The 14,982-nt window shown below is 37.1% G+C and overlaps 1 protein-coding gene across 5 annotated transcripts; it reads left to right on the top strand.

The window, feature by feature from the left end:
- Positions 1 to 3,223: 3,223 nt before the first annotated feature.
- Positions 3,224 to 8,759, top strand: LOC145788620 (uncharacterized). Of its 5 annotated transcripts, none has more exons than XM_082910555.1 (4): positions 3,268 to 3,370; positions 3,645 to 3,692; positions 6,145 to 6,511; positions 6,625 to 8,759. In XM_082910555.1, exons 3-4 carry the CDS (start codon positions 6,174 to 6,176, stop codon positions 8,534 to 8,536), a joined length of 2,250 nt encoding a protein of 749 aa, XP_082766681.1. In that variant the 5' UTR covers positions 3,268 to 3,370; positions 3,645 to 3,692; positions 6,145 to 6,173; the 3' UTR covers positions 8,537 to 8,759. The 5 variants fall into 5 exon arrangements, with proteins under 5 accessions (XP_082766682.1, XP_082766684.1, XP_082766681.1 ...); XM_082910557.1 differs by having other exon boundaries at positions 3,276 to 3,375; XM_082910556.1 differs by lacking the exon at positions 3,645 to 3,692 and having other exon boundaries at positions 3,224 to 3,370.
- Positions 8,760 to 14,982: the final 6,223 nt, after the last annotated feature.

Here is a 14,982-nt window from a genome sequence, read left to right on the forward strand (position 1 = left end):
ATCAAATTTTATTTTTATTTTTATGTCTATATGATAGATCAATTTGACATAGAGAAATGTTAAAAACTTAGAATTTAAGATCTATAATTCACTCAGAATGACATGATAAGCGAAATAGATCTTACATGATTGAATTCATAACAAATTAAAAATTACATATATTTTACCATATTATTGTGCATAAATTGTGTGACTTAAATTATCGGTGTCAATTATTTTATTTTATTTTTTTCACTTTTAGATATGATATACTTTTTTTATTACATCATACATAATACACAAAACATGAAATAAAATAATAAAATACCTAAAACAAAATGTTTAAAACTTTTAAATTTATTTTCAGTAATGTGATATCAATTATTAATTTAGGGTGATATTTTAAATAAAAATACTAAAAATTTAAAATAAATTGCAAAATATTTTATGATGATACAGTTTGTTCCAGTGAATGGATCGGACTGGTCCAAGCTCCTCAAGCCCAGGTCCAAATGATCAAGCCCACCGGATAACCTGCAAATAAGTTCAACGGGGAACAGGGTAGCCCCCTAGTGAATCCTCCGACGAGCAAGTCAGGAAGAGAAGTAGAGTGTAGAGGAAGAGATTAGAGATAAAAAAGCTTAACCTTCTTCTTGTCTTCAACGTTTGCTTATATCCTTTGGTAATCATTTCGTTATCCCTTCCGACCTGACCTCCTTGCCGAAAGTCTATGTTGTAGCTTACCTTATTCAGGGTAAGGGGGTCCTGTTCCGACGAAGAGGTGTTGTCATAATAAATGCTGTGATGAGTTGCATTAATGGTGATGTGCAGTGGCAATAATTATGCAGATCTTTGTCTGCTGATGTGGCTCGTCCTTCACTTGTCATGCGTCTGAATGTTATTGGCTCTTTATGCTATGTTGGATTCCAACTGTCCTGGACCTCACCAGCTGGGTTATGTATTGGGCTCCAAGTGATGGGTTTAGATTGTTCATAGTGATTCATGGCCTTTATGGGCTTATACACGTCAGTAGTCCCCCATTCTCGAGTGCAGCTTTAGTCTAACGAAGGGAATACTAATGAAGAAGATGAGGATGTTAGGGATTGGCAGGATGGAGGTCGACCGGCAGGGGTGACCGAGAAGGTGAACCGACCGGGAGGTGGTCCGACCGTGCAGGGTGACCCAGTGAAAAGGCCGACCACGAGGAGGACCGACCGCAAAGGTTGGCCGAGTGGGAGGGTCGACCACGAGGAGGGCCAACCGCGAAGGGGGGCCAATCGCGGAGGTTGACCGAGTAAGAGGGTCGACCATAAGGAGGGCCGATCGCAAAGGGTGACCGAGTGGGAGGGTCGACCACGAGGAGGGTCGACCGCGAAGGGTGAGGTGGAGGGGCTTGGGGCTCGAGAGGCGGCGTGTCACGTGGTGATTTGAAGTGGAAAAGACAGGGTAAGGGGAGGAGACAGTGGATCGTGGTCGTACACGTGGCAACATCCCGATGGGGGTTGGGGGGAGATTAGGCGTTAGATCAGAAATGAAACGATAGGTCATTATGGGTGTTGAAAAGACAGTTTTGGCGGATGATTTGAAAAGTTTTCAAACTGGCGAAAATTAATTGGGATCCTTGGAATACGGGCAAACCGTGGGCTTTTGGCATTATTCGATTCACCTACTTGTTTACGAAAAATCAAAATATTCCAAGTGTGAATTCCTTTGTTGCTCACGATACACCTCTGCAACACTTTTTCAATTTCCTTGCACCTGCATCCGAAGCGATTCGCAGACATACCATAGAAATGGCCCAAGAAGGAGCTGCGAGTGTTAGGGTGGATCCAGATGATACATAGACGGCGCCAACTGATGATATAGTTTGTTCCAGTGAATGGATCGGACTGGTCCAAGTTCCACAAGCCCAGGTCCAAATGATCAAGCCCACCGGATAACCTGCAAACAAGTTCAACGGGGAATGGGGTAGTCCCCCAGTGAACCCTCCGACGAGCAAGTCAGGAAGAGAAGTAGAGTATAGAGGGAGAGATTAGAGATAGAAAAGCTTAACCTTCTTCTTGTTTTCAACGTTTGCTTATATCCTTTGGTAATCATCTCGCTGTCCTTTCCGACCTGACCTCCTCGTCGAAAGTCTATGCTGTAGCTTACCTTGTTTAGGGTAAGGGGGTCCTGTTCCGACGGAGAGGTGTTATCATAATAAATGCTGCGATGGGCTGCATTAATGGTGATGTGCAGTGCCAATAACTTTGTAGATCTTTGTCTGCTGATGTGGCTCGTCCTTCACCTGCCATGTGTCTGAATGTCATTGACTCTTTATGCCATGTTAGATTCTAACTGTCCTGGACCTCACTAGCTAGGTTATATATTGGGCTCTAAGTCATGGGTTTGAGTTGTTTATAGTGATTCATAGCCTTTATGAACTTATACACGTCATTTTATATAATACTAGTTTCGAGTCGTATGTGATATGGATCCTAGCCTACACCATATGAATATTCTCTATTTATTTATTTATTTATATGTGAACTAGCATTGCTCTATTTTGAAGGCCTCAACATTGGTCTAACATGAATGGGACAATTATAGAAAAGTGATGACAACATAAAATAATTATAAGAGCATCTCCAACGGTTACTTAGATTTTTCATCAAATTTGAGTAAAAAATGACTCATTTTACCAATTTGATACCACTTGCTCCAACGGTGTACTTTCATTAAATTTGTACCAGGGGCAACCGGTTGGTCGACCGGCTAAGCGAATTTTTTTTTTTTTTTTTTTATTTTTATTTTTATTTTTTGAACTTTTTGAACCTTTAGGTGGTCGACCGGCTGGTCGACCGGTTAGGCAAATTTTTTTTTTTTTTTTTTTTTTTACTGTTTGAACCTTTTTCTTCGAACCGTTTGAACCTTTAGGCGGTCAACCGGTTGGTCAACCGGCCGGGCAACCGGCTGGTTGACCGGTTGGTCTCTCCCAACGGTTAGGAACAGTGATTTGGTAAAATACTTCGCCTGTTCTCATTTTGGTACAAGATTTGCTGAATTCTGGATTTGATATCGATTTGGTGAAACCGTTGGAGCTCAAAAAAAGTGACTTTTTCATCAAATTTTGAATTTGATATCAGGTTTGCTGAAGCGTTGGAGATGGTCTAAAGCGAATAAAGTATATTTTCTTGCACAATCTAATGTATAAACTGTTTGTATTCCCATCACTTTTTAATTATTTTGTGACACTATCCGCTTTAATGTAATTGTCCCAAAGTAAATTTGGTAACAAAATATAACTTCTGCTTTTTATTACAAAAAGAAAGGCAACGAGGGGAAGGGCAGTGAGGACTCAGGCGGTTATGTGCGGATTTACAAAGTTGGAGGAGCTGACTGTAAATGTAATGTAATGTAAGTGAACTTTCCAATCCAATCCAATCCTGCTTTGAAATTGAAATGATCAATTAATCAATTAATTTCTCTGAGCTCAAACCCTAAATATCGTTTTTTACCGCAAAGTGTGTACGATCTGAAATTGGATGAATTTCTGACACATTTATACAGACTGACAATCATAGAGTTTTCACATTTTTTTTTTTTTTAATGTATGTTTGTATGTATGTATTTATTTGTGCATTTGAATCGTCTGTTCATGACTGCATGTTTTTGAAATTGTTCAGAAAACAGAGCCACTTTCATACAAAGACATTTGTTCAAGTTCAATTCTGGTAACAATATCTATGCTTCTTTATTTTGAATTCTCACCGTTTGTGCACCCTAATTTTGTACCTCTAATTGTGCATATTATTATTATTATTATTATTATTATTATTATTATTATTATTATTATTGTATTTGTGTTGGTGTTATTTACCTAATTCTGAAATGGAGCAAGCCACATATACATATAACTTTGTATAGGCTCAAAAGTATACTCATAGAGTTTTATTTATTTTTATTTTTATTTTTATTTTTTTTGGTTGTATGGTTTGGGAGTTGGGTGTTGCCAACCTTTCTCTGCTCTCGATCAATTTTTGGATTGGGCAAATTTTAGTTTACCCCGTGTGGTATAGGTCATGTGCACAAAGCTTCCCTATCATTTGATAATAACTACTTAACCCCCATGTGATTTTTGAACTAAAATGCACACCTCGCATCGTTAATGCGAAAACAAAAAGTTCAGTTTGCCCCTCTATATAATTTACTTATCAGTCATTCATTCACTTAGCGCACCATCTGTAGAGACAAATTGAGGGAAATTAGAGTTTTCACTCTCTGACCAAAAAAATGTCTTTCATTCTTCTTCACTGGTTTTGTGCATGCGTAATCGGACTCTGATTCTGCCCAGTTCGCTCTTATCTGTCTTTCTTACACACACATTCACTCACTCATATATGTATATAAGAAAAGTGGCACTAGTATGTTATTGGTAGAAGGCTTAGGGAAATCATGTAACTGGTGGAATGCTTGGTGATGCTGCCTCTCTTTGTATCACCGATGCCCTTGTTGGGATGATTGAGTTATTGGTAATTCTTTTACTTATTGGGTTCAATTTTGTTTATTAGCATGATTACAGTAACCATTTGTATGCAAATGAATCCATTCTCATTTTACGACAATCAATTTATTCAGTTGATATTGATTTTAATGTGTTAATTGCTTTTTTATATTGTAAAAATTTTGGGTGGTCATTGTGGTCTCTTGGGTGGTTAGAGGTGGTAGCATTGGAGTGAAGTGACTGTAATGTTGGTGGTTGTGCTTACTGTCAAAGAATAAGATGAATGAGATAGAAAAGGAAAGAAAAAGGGCCATTTTGGTTAAAAATTTGGATGGAAGTGTTTTTTTCCAAACCCCTCTTCAGCATGTGTGTGGCTATCACAAACTGTTACCTTGGATAGAAAAGTTGACCTAGCAGTTTAGTCCACAAACCACATAGAGGTTAAGTGGTTAATTTCAAATGATAGGGAGGCTACAAAGTGAAGTTTGCCCTTTTGGGATTTATAGAATTTTTTTTAAGTGGTGGGGAGCCTGTACCATAAGGGGGTAAAGTGAAATTTGCCCTTTTGGATTTTATAGATTCTTTTTTAATGGTGGGGAGCCTATATTACAAGGGGGTAAAGTGAAGTTTGCCCTTTTGGATTTTATGGACTTTTTTTTATTTTTTATTTTTAAATTTAATCTATGCTTTTGGTAGTACTTGGGTGGCATTTCCTTAATTCCTTTTGAATGAAATAATCTTATTATTTATCACAAAAAACACTTAAAAAGTAAGTTTGGCATTTAACGATGATAAATGACTGTACAAATAAGGAGTTTAAAGATGATTATGTGTGTAAATGCTTTATGGTTGTCTCAAGATTTGGTAAGGATTTTCGAAATGCATTTCTTCTTTCTTCTTTCTGTCAATATTGCTTTGAAATCACTTGCCTTTGTTTTCCAGTCAGCTCTTCTTTCACATAGATCCTCTTCTAAGAAAGAAAAAAAACCTCTAATCCTGTTCTTTGCCTATTGCTTAAAGCTAATTGGTTCTTGTTCGGTCTGAAATAGATATACGTCTTATCACTCCGTAATAAGTGGCACTCATTTTTTGTACTCCATAGGCTGACAGTTTTAACACCTAATATTTCTCCAGGAAGAAGCCTTGTTAAAGCCGTTAACTTCTTTTTCTTTCTAGATGCACACTGTCAATATGAATATAAATGGAATGAGCTTACTGATGTCAGTTGTATCGTACACCTACTACCAATAAGTGGTACGTTCTATGCTCTTGATTGTTACAATGCATAGAATTGACCTGCTAGATTCTGTGGTAACACGCTACAATCTGAAAAATGGAGTGTCTATACTGATTGATCACTGCATCATAATTAGTTAGTTTGCCTCTGGTGCATAAAATAGATATCACGGTACTTATTTTGAGTCCTTTTCCGTTATCTGTTGATCTTTCTTTAACAACTTAGCTATTCTGAACAATGGCCTTTGAGCAACACAAAAGTTTACAATTTATCATTGCCATCGTCTGTACCTTATAGACTTGGCTGTTTTAGTTGATATAAGGGGGTCATGTTAGATGATGGAGTCAGCAATTACATTTATGATGGATGATAATTCATAATTGAGATATGAGTATGTAATCTTTGCATCAAATGGGGGATTCATATGACACAGTTTCTGTTGCAGTTGTCTAATCAGTTGGATGCATATAGCATATGGCAGCAGTAGATAAGACACTGTTTTGTTTTTGTCATTGGGGTGGTGAGAACGTGATACGCAAAGATGGATCTATCACGTACGTGGGTGGGATTACTGATCAGATTATGGTAAAATCAGGCATAACTTATGATGCTTTTGCGAAGGCTGTTTTCAATAGATTGTGTATTGAGCCTTCAAGCAAAGTGCTGCACTTCACTGTGAAATTCAACAAGACACAATTAATAAGGTTGACAGATCAAGATGGAGTTGACAATTTGATACGGTTCAACGATGATTTTGCACACGTCTATGTAGAGGAGGCAGTTGTTGCCACACCCATTGTGGGTAGCATAAGGTGAAAGGAAATCTTACTATATCATTTCAGAGATTCGCTTCTTGTTTCTTCATTGAGCATTGGCAGTGTAGCCATGTTATTGTGATTAATGTTAGTCTTTAATTTATATGCAGGGGATCAACTGCTGATGTCCAAGCAATCCATGCACATTCCGGGGAAGGTCATGTCGGTGGTGATCATTCAGCTTCGGTGACCTCACGTAGTGATTCAACCCCGCTTGCCTCTGCCATGTCAGATGAGACAATTTTGGAAGAAGGACAAGCATTTGAGAATGCCGAAGTATTTCGGCAAGCTATATTCAGATATGCAATTGCCAAGAAATTCACCTACAAGTACCTTAACAATAGCCCGAAATATATGAAAATTCAATGTGCCGTTGATGAGTGCCCATGGAAATTAACCGCTGGGCGAGAGGGATCGTCAAACCTTGTTTCAGTTAAAACAGTCATTGACAATCATTCACATTCTGCAATGGATCAGATAAAGTGTAAACCCAAATTGATGGCTAAGTTGATGGGGAATATCATCCAGGAAAAGATTATGGATAGTCCAACTTATTTGCCACAAGAACTTTATGATGACTCTGTGAAGAATTTAGCGATTACATTAACCAAAAACCAAGCATCGGCTATCAAGAAGAAGGCTAAAGAGGTGATTCATGGGAAATTAGAGAACTACTTTAAGGTAATACCTTGGTTGTGCAATCGTCTAGTGGAATTAATGCCTGGAACAATTGCTAAATGGTCATGTACAGAGGACAACGTATTCAAACAACTGTTTGTTTCATACGAGTGCTCAATACGCGGCTTCCGTGTAGGTTGTAGACCATTGATTTTTATAGATGCTCGGCACTTGAATGGTCCATGCAAAAGCACTTTACTAGCTTGTTCAGCATTGGATGCAAACAATGAGATTTACCCTCTTGCTTATGGTGTGCTTACTTCAGACGATAAGGAAGATTGGTTGTGGTTTCTAGAGCACTTGAAGCTCGTGGTACGAGACCGAGAAGTGGTTATTGTTTCTGATAGGAATTCTTCTATACTGTCAGCGGTAGAAAAGACATTTGATTCAAATGGCCATGCTCATTGTTTTCGTGATGTGCAAGAGAACTTCAGTAAGTTTATTGATACTAATCGTAACTTTAAGCTGCAAAGTAAAGGCAAGGAGACTGCACATAAGTACCTAAATGAGATTGCTTATGCACGGACTGTGGACACATATGAGAAAGGCCTTGCCAGAATGTGTACATTTCGTAAGGATTTATATGATTGGGTGATTACCAGCAGGCCTGAATATTGGTCTAACGCTTTCTTTAAGAAATGCCGTTGGGATTATTTGAATAGTAATGAGGTAGAGTCATTTACTGCTTGGACAGGGGACATGAGTTTGTTGCATATTCCCCTTATGATGGAACCTAATCGTGTGAAGTTGTCCCAAATTTTACTCAGTAAACAAACTGAAGCAAGAAACTGGAAACTTCCTGTTGGCCCAAAGATTGAGGAAAGGATTCTTGAAAACCAAAAGCTCAGCCATGGTCTTGTTGCTACACTTCATTCTGATTTTGATGCTGAGGTACAGGAAACCTGTGATGTGAAATTAGTTGTGAATCTTAAATTTGGTACTTGCACTTGTTTGGAGTGGCAAATGAGTGGTATCCCATGCCGGCATGCATGCTGTGCAATTGCATTAGCAGATATGGATGTGTATCAGTGTGTGGCAGATTGGTACAAGAGGGAGGTGCAGGAGCTTATATATGCTGAAGTGATGAATGATGTTCCAACAATTGAAATGGCATGTCCCGATGTGCTTGGTGTTGGTGTTGCAGGTGTCTCAAACTTCGAAAACACTTCCACTTCACAAAACAATGATGTTGTGCTTGCTCCATGTGCCCCAAAGATTAAACGGCCCCGTGGCCGCCCTAGGAAGAGACCGTTTGAGGCCCTTGTCTTGGGTGTTAGACATTTACGCTGTTCTCGTTGCAATGTTGTTGGACACAACCGTAAAACATGCAAAGAATCTTTATAGATTTGGTGGGAACTCTGTTGATGGATGGTAGTTTGGTTAGGGTGGACATATGTTTTTTCTTGACATTTTGCCTTGTACTGTTTCACTTGGCTAGTGTTTTGATCGATAAAGCGTATTCCTAGATTATTGTATTAAATTGAGCTGAACTGACGTAAGAGTCTGTTTTGTGGATTATGAATCTTAATTACTACCAAGTTTAGTGGATGTGAAACAGTTCCCTGAACTATTTTCTACATGAAAGATAATTGACTGTAACTTGTGTTCGATAAGAAACAAGAAGGTACTAAATTTATTTGACTTATATCTTCAACTTGGGGCCCAATTATTCACAGGACAGGTTGTAGAATTGAATGGGGTAAGCTGTTAAAACTATGGACATTGGAACATTTTGATAGAAGTCTCAGAAATTTTCAAGAAAACAAATAATTGAATGTTAATGGAAGCTATGGAAATCCTATTTGAACAGCGGAGGCTCTGTTCTGCAGTAAAAATGAATACTAAAGAAGCTCTAAAGAAATAGAACAAAGAGACTTTTTGGGTCATGTAAAGATAAAGATTAATGTTGATCGTATTGATAAAATTACTGAAATCCTTAGTCTTAAATCTCAAAAATCTGCAATGGAAGATAAAATTGTTGAGTTGGATAATGGCCTCGTTTGAGAAATTAAGAAAAAGTGAAATGATTATGAGTTTAATGTGACATTTTGTCTTATTAGCTATTCTAACTTATTTTGTCCTTTTGTGAATTTTAGCTCCAAAAAAAATATCGAAAAGACTCTTGCCAAACAGGGCTAATGAGAGGAATGACTTGAGAGAAACATTGGATAGTTCAGAGTCTAGGGTTGCAGAACTTGAGTTAGAATTAGTGACAACCAAAGATTCACTGAAGAGACTATCTAGTGGGAAGGAAAAATTAGTTAAAATTTTGTTGATTGGGCAAACTGGGAAAACTGGATTAGGATTTACAAGAGATTGTAAAAATAAAACCTAGTTTGTCAATGCTACCAATGATAAGTCTAGTACTCCCCAAAGTCATCGTGTTGAGCCTCCTTAGCCTGAACGTAAGAAGGGAGACAATTCTATTGTCAAGCCTGTTCCTATGTATCATCACTGTGTATTAAGGGCCATATTTGTTCTAATTGTCATAGGTTGAATCTGAATAGGTCTTCTAGGAATCCTTTGAGAGCTCAGTCAAATAGGGGGAATAGCGGGTTTCTTCGTCATCTAGAGGCACTGGCAAACCAATCTAGGAACGTTAGTTATGAGATAAATAAGTTGTTCTGTTATTAGGAATTGGCAGGATCCATCTGTTAACCAAAATTAATTTGCCAATAAAAAACCTAAGAATAACAAGGGGAGAAAAAAATCCAAGAAAAACAACTAGCTAAATACTCCACCTAAGCCTAATGAATTGAAAATTGAAAAAAAAAAAAGGTATGGGTAAAGAAAGGGGAGTTGCATTGTTATGTGGTACACATTGCACTTAAAGCACATGATTCTTCTATGTGGTATCTTGATTTGTTTGAGACACATGACGGAGATAAGTGATTATTTGAATTTTTCAAGGATAGTTATGAGGGAATTGGGACCTTTGGAGATAGCAATTGTGCCCAAATCCTAGAAAGGGGAATAATTGTTTCTCCGGGGCTATCTAGACTGGGAAACGTCTTGTTTGTTAAGAGTTTGAAAAAATATCTGCTGAATGAAAAATATTTGAGAGTTCTAAACTATGAGCTCTAAAGGAACTTTTTGGGGTGGGCGCCACCCATTAATGTGATGTTTTGGCCTTAGTTTTTTTATTTTTATTTTTATTTTTTTGAATTTCCACCTCATTAGTGCTCAAATAGACCTCCAAAATTAGAGGGATGAATCATTGTTGCGGCTGAATATAAGCTAAATTTGTGACAGTATTCACTATGTGCAATTTGGTAATTCTGGTAATTCTATACTTGATAATTCTAGTGCATGCATTGTGAAAGGTACTCAAACTTCTGATTACTGTTACTGCATTATACCTGCTGCATCTCTTATTTATAACAGTGTAAAGTTAGTTGAAGTGGAACTATGGCATCAGAGGTTGGGACATCAATTTCGGTGATCTGTCCAAAATTACAAAAAATGAATTTGTAAAAGGAATCCCTAGAATAGGGCATAGTAAGGCCTTGTTTGTGGACCATGTTAGATTAGTCCATGTGAGAACTCGTATTTTTATATAATTGATTTATTTCAAAAATTGTATTGTTGCAATTTCATTTATATTTGATTAGATTAATCTTGCTAAATAAATTTAGTTTTTTAATTTGTATACTCCAGTTTAGAAAATCAATTATAAACTTTAATTATATGATCAAGTCACTTTAAAGTGGGTAATTCATAATTATTAATTTATATTATTAAAATTTCGTGGTTTGTAATAATTCTAAACCCTTCTAAATTAATATTTTTTTGTGTTAACTTCTGTGTCATAATCAAGTTGGAGAAACTAAATTAATAAAAACTAAATTGATTGAATCCTAGTTAAGATGAAATCATTTAGTTAGAGTATTATATATATATATATATATAAAAGAGCAAGCATGGCCGGCCTTCCCATCCCCTCTTCCCTAGGTGTTGGCCTTGTTGAGCATGCTTGCACACATGCACACTTCATACACACTTATCCGACTGAGAGGAAATGAAGAGAAGGAGACGAAGCTTTGGTGAGAAAAAGAGGGAGAGAAGAGAGTGTTCTTGGTGCTGATCACCTTAAGGCGGATCTTTGCACAAAGCTTTTGAGGTAGAAATGCATCACCTATTTAATTCTAAATTTTTATATATTTTATATGTTCAAATAAATCTCGTCTTCTGTATGATCATGCACGCAAAGAAAAATGGAATCAAAGATCATATTATTGTTTGGTAGTTAATTTTCAGCATTGTCGGGATTTTTATACGACTAGACAAGCTTCAATGTTTAAATTCTAAAGTTATTGTAGCTTGTTTAACATGTATTACATGTATAAATTTTTATAGGACAAACTTTATTTTAACCCCTTGTGGTTTAGGTCATGTGCGATTTACCCCTCTAATGTTTAAATAGTCACATAACTCCTACATGATTTGTGTACTGAAGTACACCGTTAAACATTTTGTCTAACTTACCAGCAATTTTGAAACACATGGTAGACATAAAGGGTTATCTGCTCATTTTAAATTTTAAAAAGGGTAAATCGCACATAGAATAAAATATAGGAGGTTAAAGTGCACTTTGTCTTCCAAATAAATGATGAAAATAAAAGGGTATTTAAGTCTTCTTCATTAAATTATTGACGGGTCTAAGGGAACTTGTGATAACCTTGTTCTGTAGTATGCTAATTGGTCCTTAACATGAATATGATTGTGTTTGATATGATTTTGTGTGCCATTATGTGAAAATATGTGGTTTTGAATTTCTATCTGTTCACCGTAGGAATATCTGTTTGATTATCTGCTTTGAAAATTAAATTGAAGGCCTTATCGGCAACAGAACCCGAAATTGATTGCGCCATTGTGATTAGCGTAATTTTTAGAGCCTACGGTGAAATTTAATTGGAAATTGATTCAGATCAGAATTAATTGATTTAACTGATGAATTAGTGCCCAATTACTTTATTATTATTATATTGGAATTAGTGGGATTTGTTGTAATGGGGCACTACCTCAAATTCCCTCTTTAGTTTATTTTGGCTGATTTTTTACTCTAAGAGTAGAGAGAGGGTCGGTTAGAGAGGGTGAGAGAAGAAGAATTGTGTTTGGCTCAAGTTTATGAAGAATTGGAGGATCAAACTCAAGAATTTGATATAGATTGGAAGAATTAAGCCTCTAGGTAAGTGAATTCATGAATTGTAAGTTATCATCTTGTGAATTCAAGTTTGAATAATGGTCAAGAACATGGATTAAATTGATTATGAGGAAATTGAGTTGATTTTGTTGTATTTGAAGTCATTAGAAGCATGCATGTAGGAAATTGCTATAAATTTCCATGTTTAAGCATAAATTGTGTAATCCATGATGAATCTTGTTTGAAATCCATGTATTTGATCATCTCTTCACCAAATAAATTGAGAATAATGAATATCTCTCACATGCAAGTGTAGATCATGGAGGTGTGAGCTTTGCATGTTTGAATTTGATGTGTTGGTGATGAGTTTGGGTTAATTTGAGGCATGCATGTGAGAAATTCTTGGAATTAAGCTTCATAATGTTGAAATTTAGTGTTTATACCATGCTAGTATATATATATGTGAAGTTTGAGCCAAAATCATGCATTTGGAACCTTTGAACATCAAGTTGAAGCTCAAGAATGTGTTCTGGAAAACCCAGAATTTTTGATGTCCGCTCGAGCGGGAAATTCGTGCTCCCAGTATTTTTGCAGACATGGATACTCGCTCGAGCGGGGAAGTTAACGCTCGAGCGGAGAGCCATGTAGAGAGGCCTTCTGCTCGAGCGCTAGAGTGCACGATCGAGCGTAAATTCGACATACCCAGTGCTTTTGCAGGCCTCAAGGGTCCGCTCGAGCGGGGACCCTGCTTTCTGAAATTTTGAAAGTGTATTCTATGTTTCGTTTTCCGTTCTCTTTCACTTACAAGCACTCTTAGGCATGCATTAAGCATTGTGATTGAGTTAAAGAGATAAGAATGAAGCCTAAAGAGGAATATGTGAATTAAAGAATGGATTGAATCGTTTGTGACCCATATGTGCTATATGATGTGTAGGGTCAAGCTCCAGGGCAAATCCACAAGCCGATCACTGTGAGTAATATCTTAACAAGATATTTGAAATATGTTGTTGTCCAATTGTTTACTTCTATGTAAGTTTTGTAAGTTCATTAGTTTGAATGGTGGACAATGATTGACATGAATGATTGGGCCGAAGGCCGATTGACATGAATGATTGGGCCGAAGGCCGATTGACATGAATGATTGGGCCGAAGGCCGATTGACATAAATGATTGGGCCGAAGGCCGGTTGACATGAATGAGTGGGTCGAAAGCCAGTTTGACAAATGGAAGATAAATGGGCCAAAGGCCAGTATGTTTGGAACCACAGTCACTTGACTTAAATTGTGTATATATATGTTAAATAGAAATATGAATTGAGCCCAAGGCCATTTGAAGCATGTTGTTCTACGTACCGTTTGTATAACTCCTTTATTTGATATTATTCACTGGGTTATCGCTCACGCTCATTCATGAGTTTGTAGGTGAGCCAAGAGAAGTCCAAACCCAGCCCCAATGAAGTATGCGTGGAACAACAAAGGTTTCGAAGAGTCAGCCCTTGCGTCTCACGCACGAGACTCGTCTTCGTCTTTTTGTCGTTTTGTTTTGTGTTGTCATGTTGGCGAAGTCTTTGAACATGTCTGTATATAGTTTTCATGGGTTGACTTAGTTTTGGATGATCCTGTCTGTACAAAACTTTATGGTACTGTACTTCTGTTGTGAGTTATTAATGTACATATGTATGGTTTATTATGATGTGCCATGTAAGCACAACTCTATGGACAAAGTTTTAAATTGCTTCCGTTTGGCCCCCGTTAACTTTGTTAAAATACGTTTGGTTTGGTTTGAGGCCGTAGGTAATCTCATGATTACTGGCCAGTTATGTCCTTAACCCATGGGGCGGGTTCGGGTCATGATAGAGTGGTATCAGAGCACGAGTTAATAACTCACACACTTGTCCAAAATAGCAATAAGGGTCTAGAGGAGATCTAGGATGCATTCATGTAATAAGTATGAATCTGAAAGCATCAAAAATACGCTTAAATGTTAATTGCGAATGATTATGTGTTATAAGTTTGTGATTCGCTTGCATTACAAATTATTTGAATACATATGCCCTTTAGTAGATGCATACCCGTGACTTTTTTGTATAAAGTATAATGCAAGCTTAATCAAATGATGAGAACATGTGATTATATAAGATATGAATTGTTGCACTAATGTGTACAACAAGTTTGTTTTGTTATAATGCACATACATGAACATATGAATCATGAAAAGTTGCATATGTGCATTCGATTATGCAAATGGGTGTTTATGTGGAATATGATTTGAGTATGTAATTACTGAGTAAATGTTCAGCATGCGATATCTAATAATTATGCAATCATCTGTTACGTATGTGATTAATTGTGCCTTGATGATACGTGAAATGAGAATATAACGACATGCCTATGTGCGAATGCACCTATGTGTATCTGTGTTTATTTCTGTATTGGGCATTCCTTATTTGGCATGGCTTAATAAGAATTTGTGTAGATCATGGAGAAGATAAGGGCATACGAGTTGGCAGACTCTCCTACAGCCCAACTTGATAGACTGGAAAGAACAATACAAGAAATGACAAAGATCTTAAGACAACAGTATCAGTTGCCGCTACGGCAAGAACCTTTGCCACCACCAGTGCAAGAGCACCAAGTGAATGAGTTGG

The sequence above is a fragment of the Camellia sinensis genome, unplaced genomic scaffold (genome assembly GCF_055761805.1).
Source record: "Camellia sinensis isolate YWXY unplaced genomic scaffold, ASM5576180v1 Unanchor1, whole genome shotgun sequence".
Taxonomy (NCBI): domain Eukaryota; kingdom Viridiplantae; phylum Streptophyta; class Magnoliopsida; order Ericales; family Theaceae; genus Camellia; species Camellia sinensis.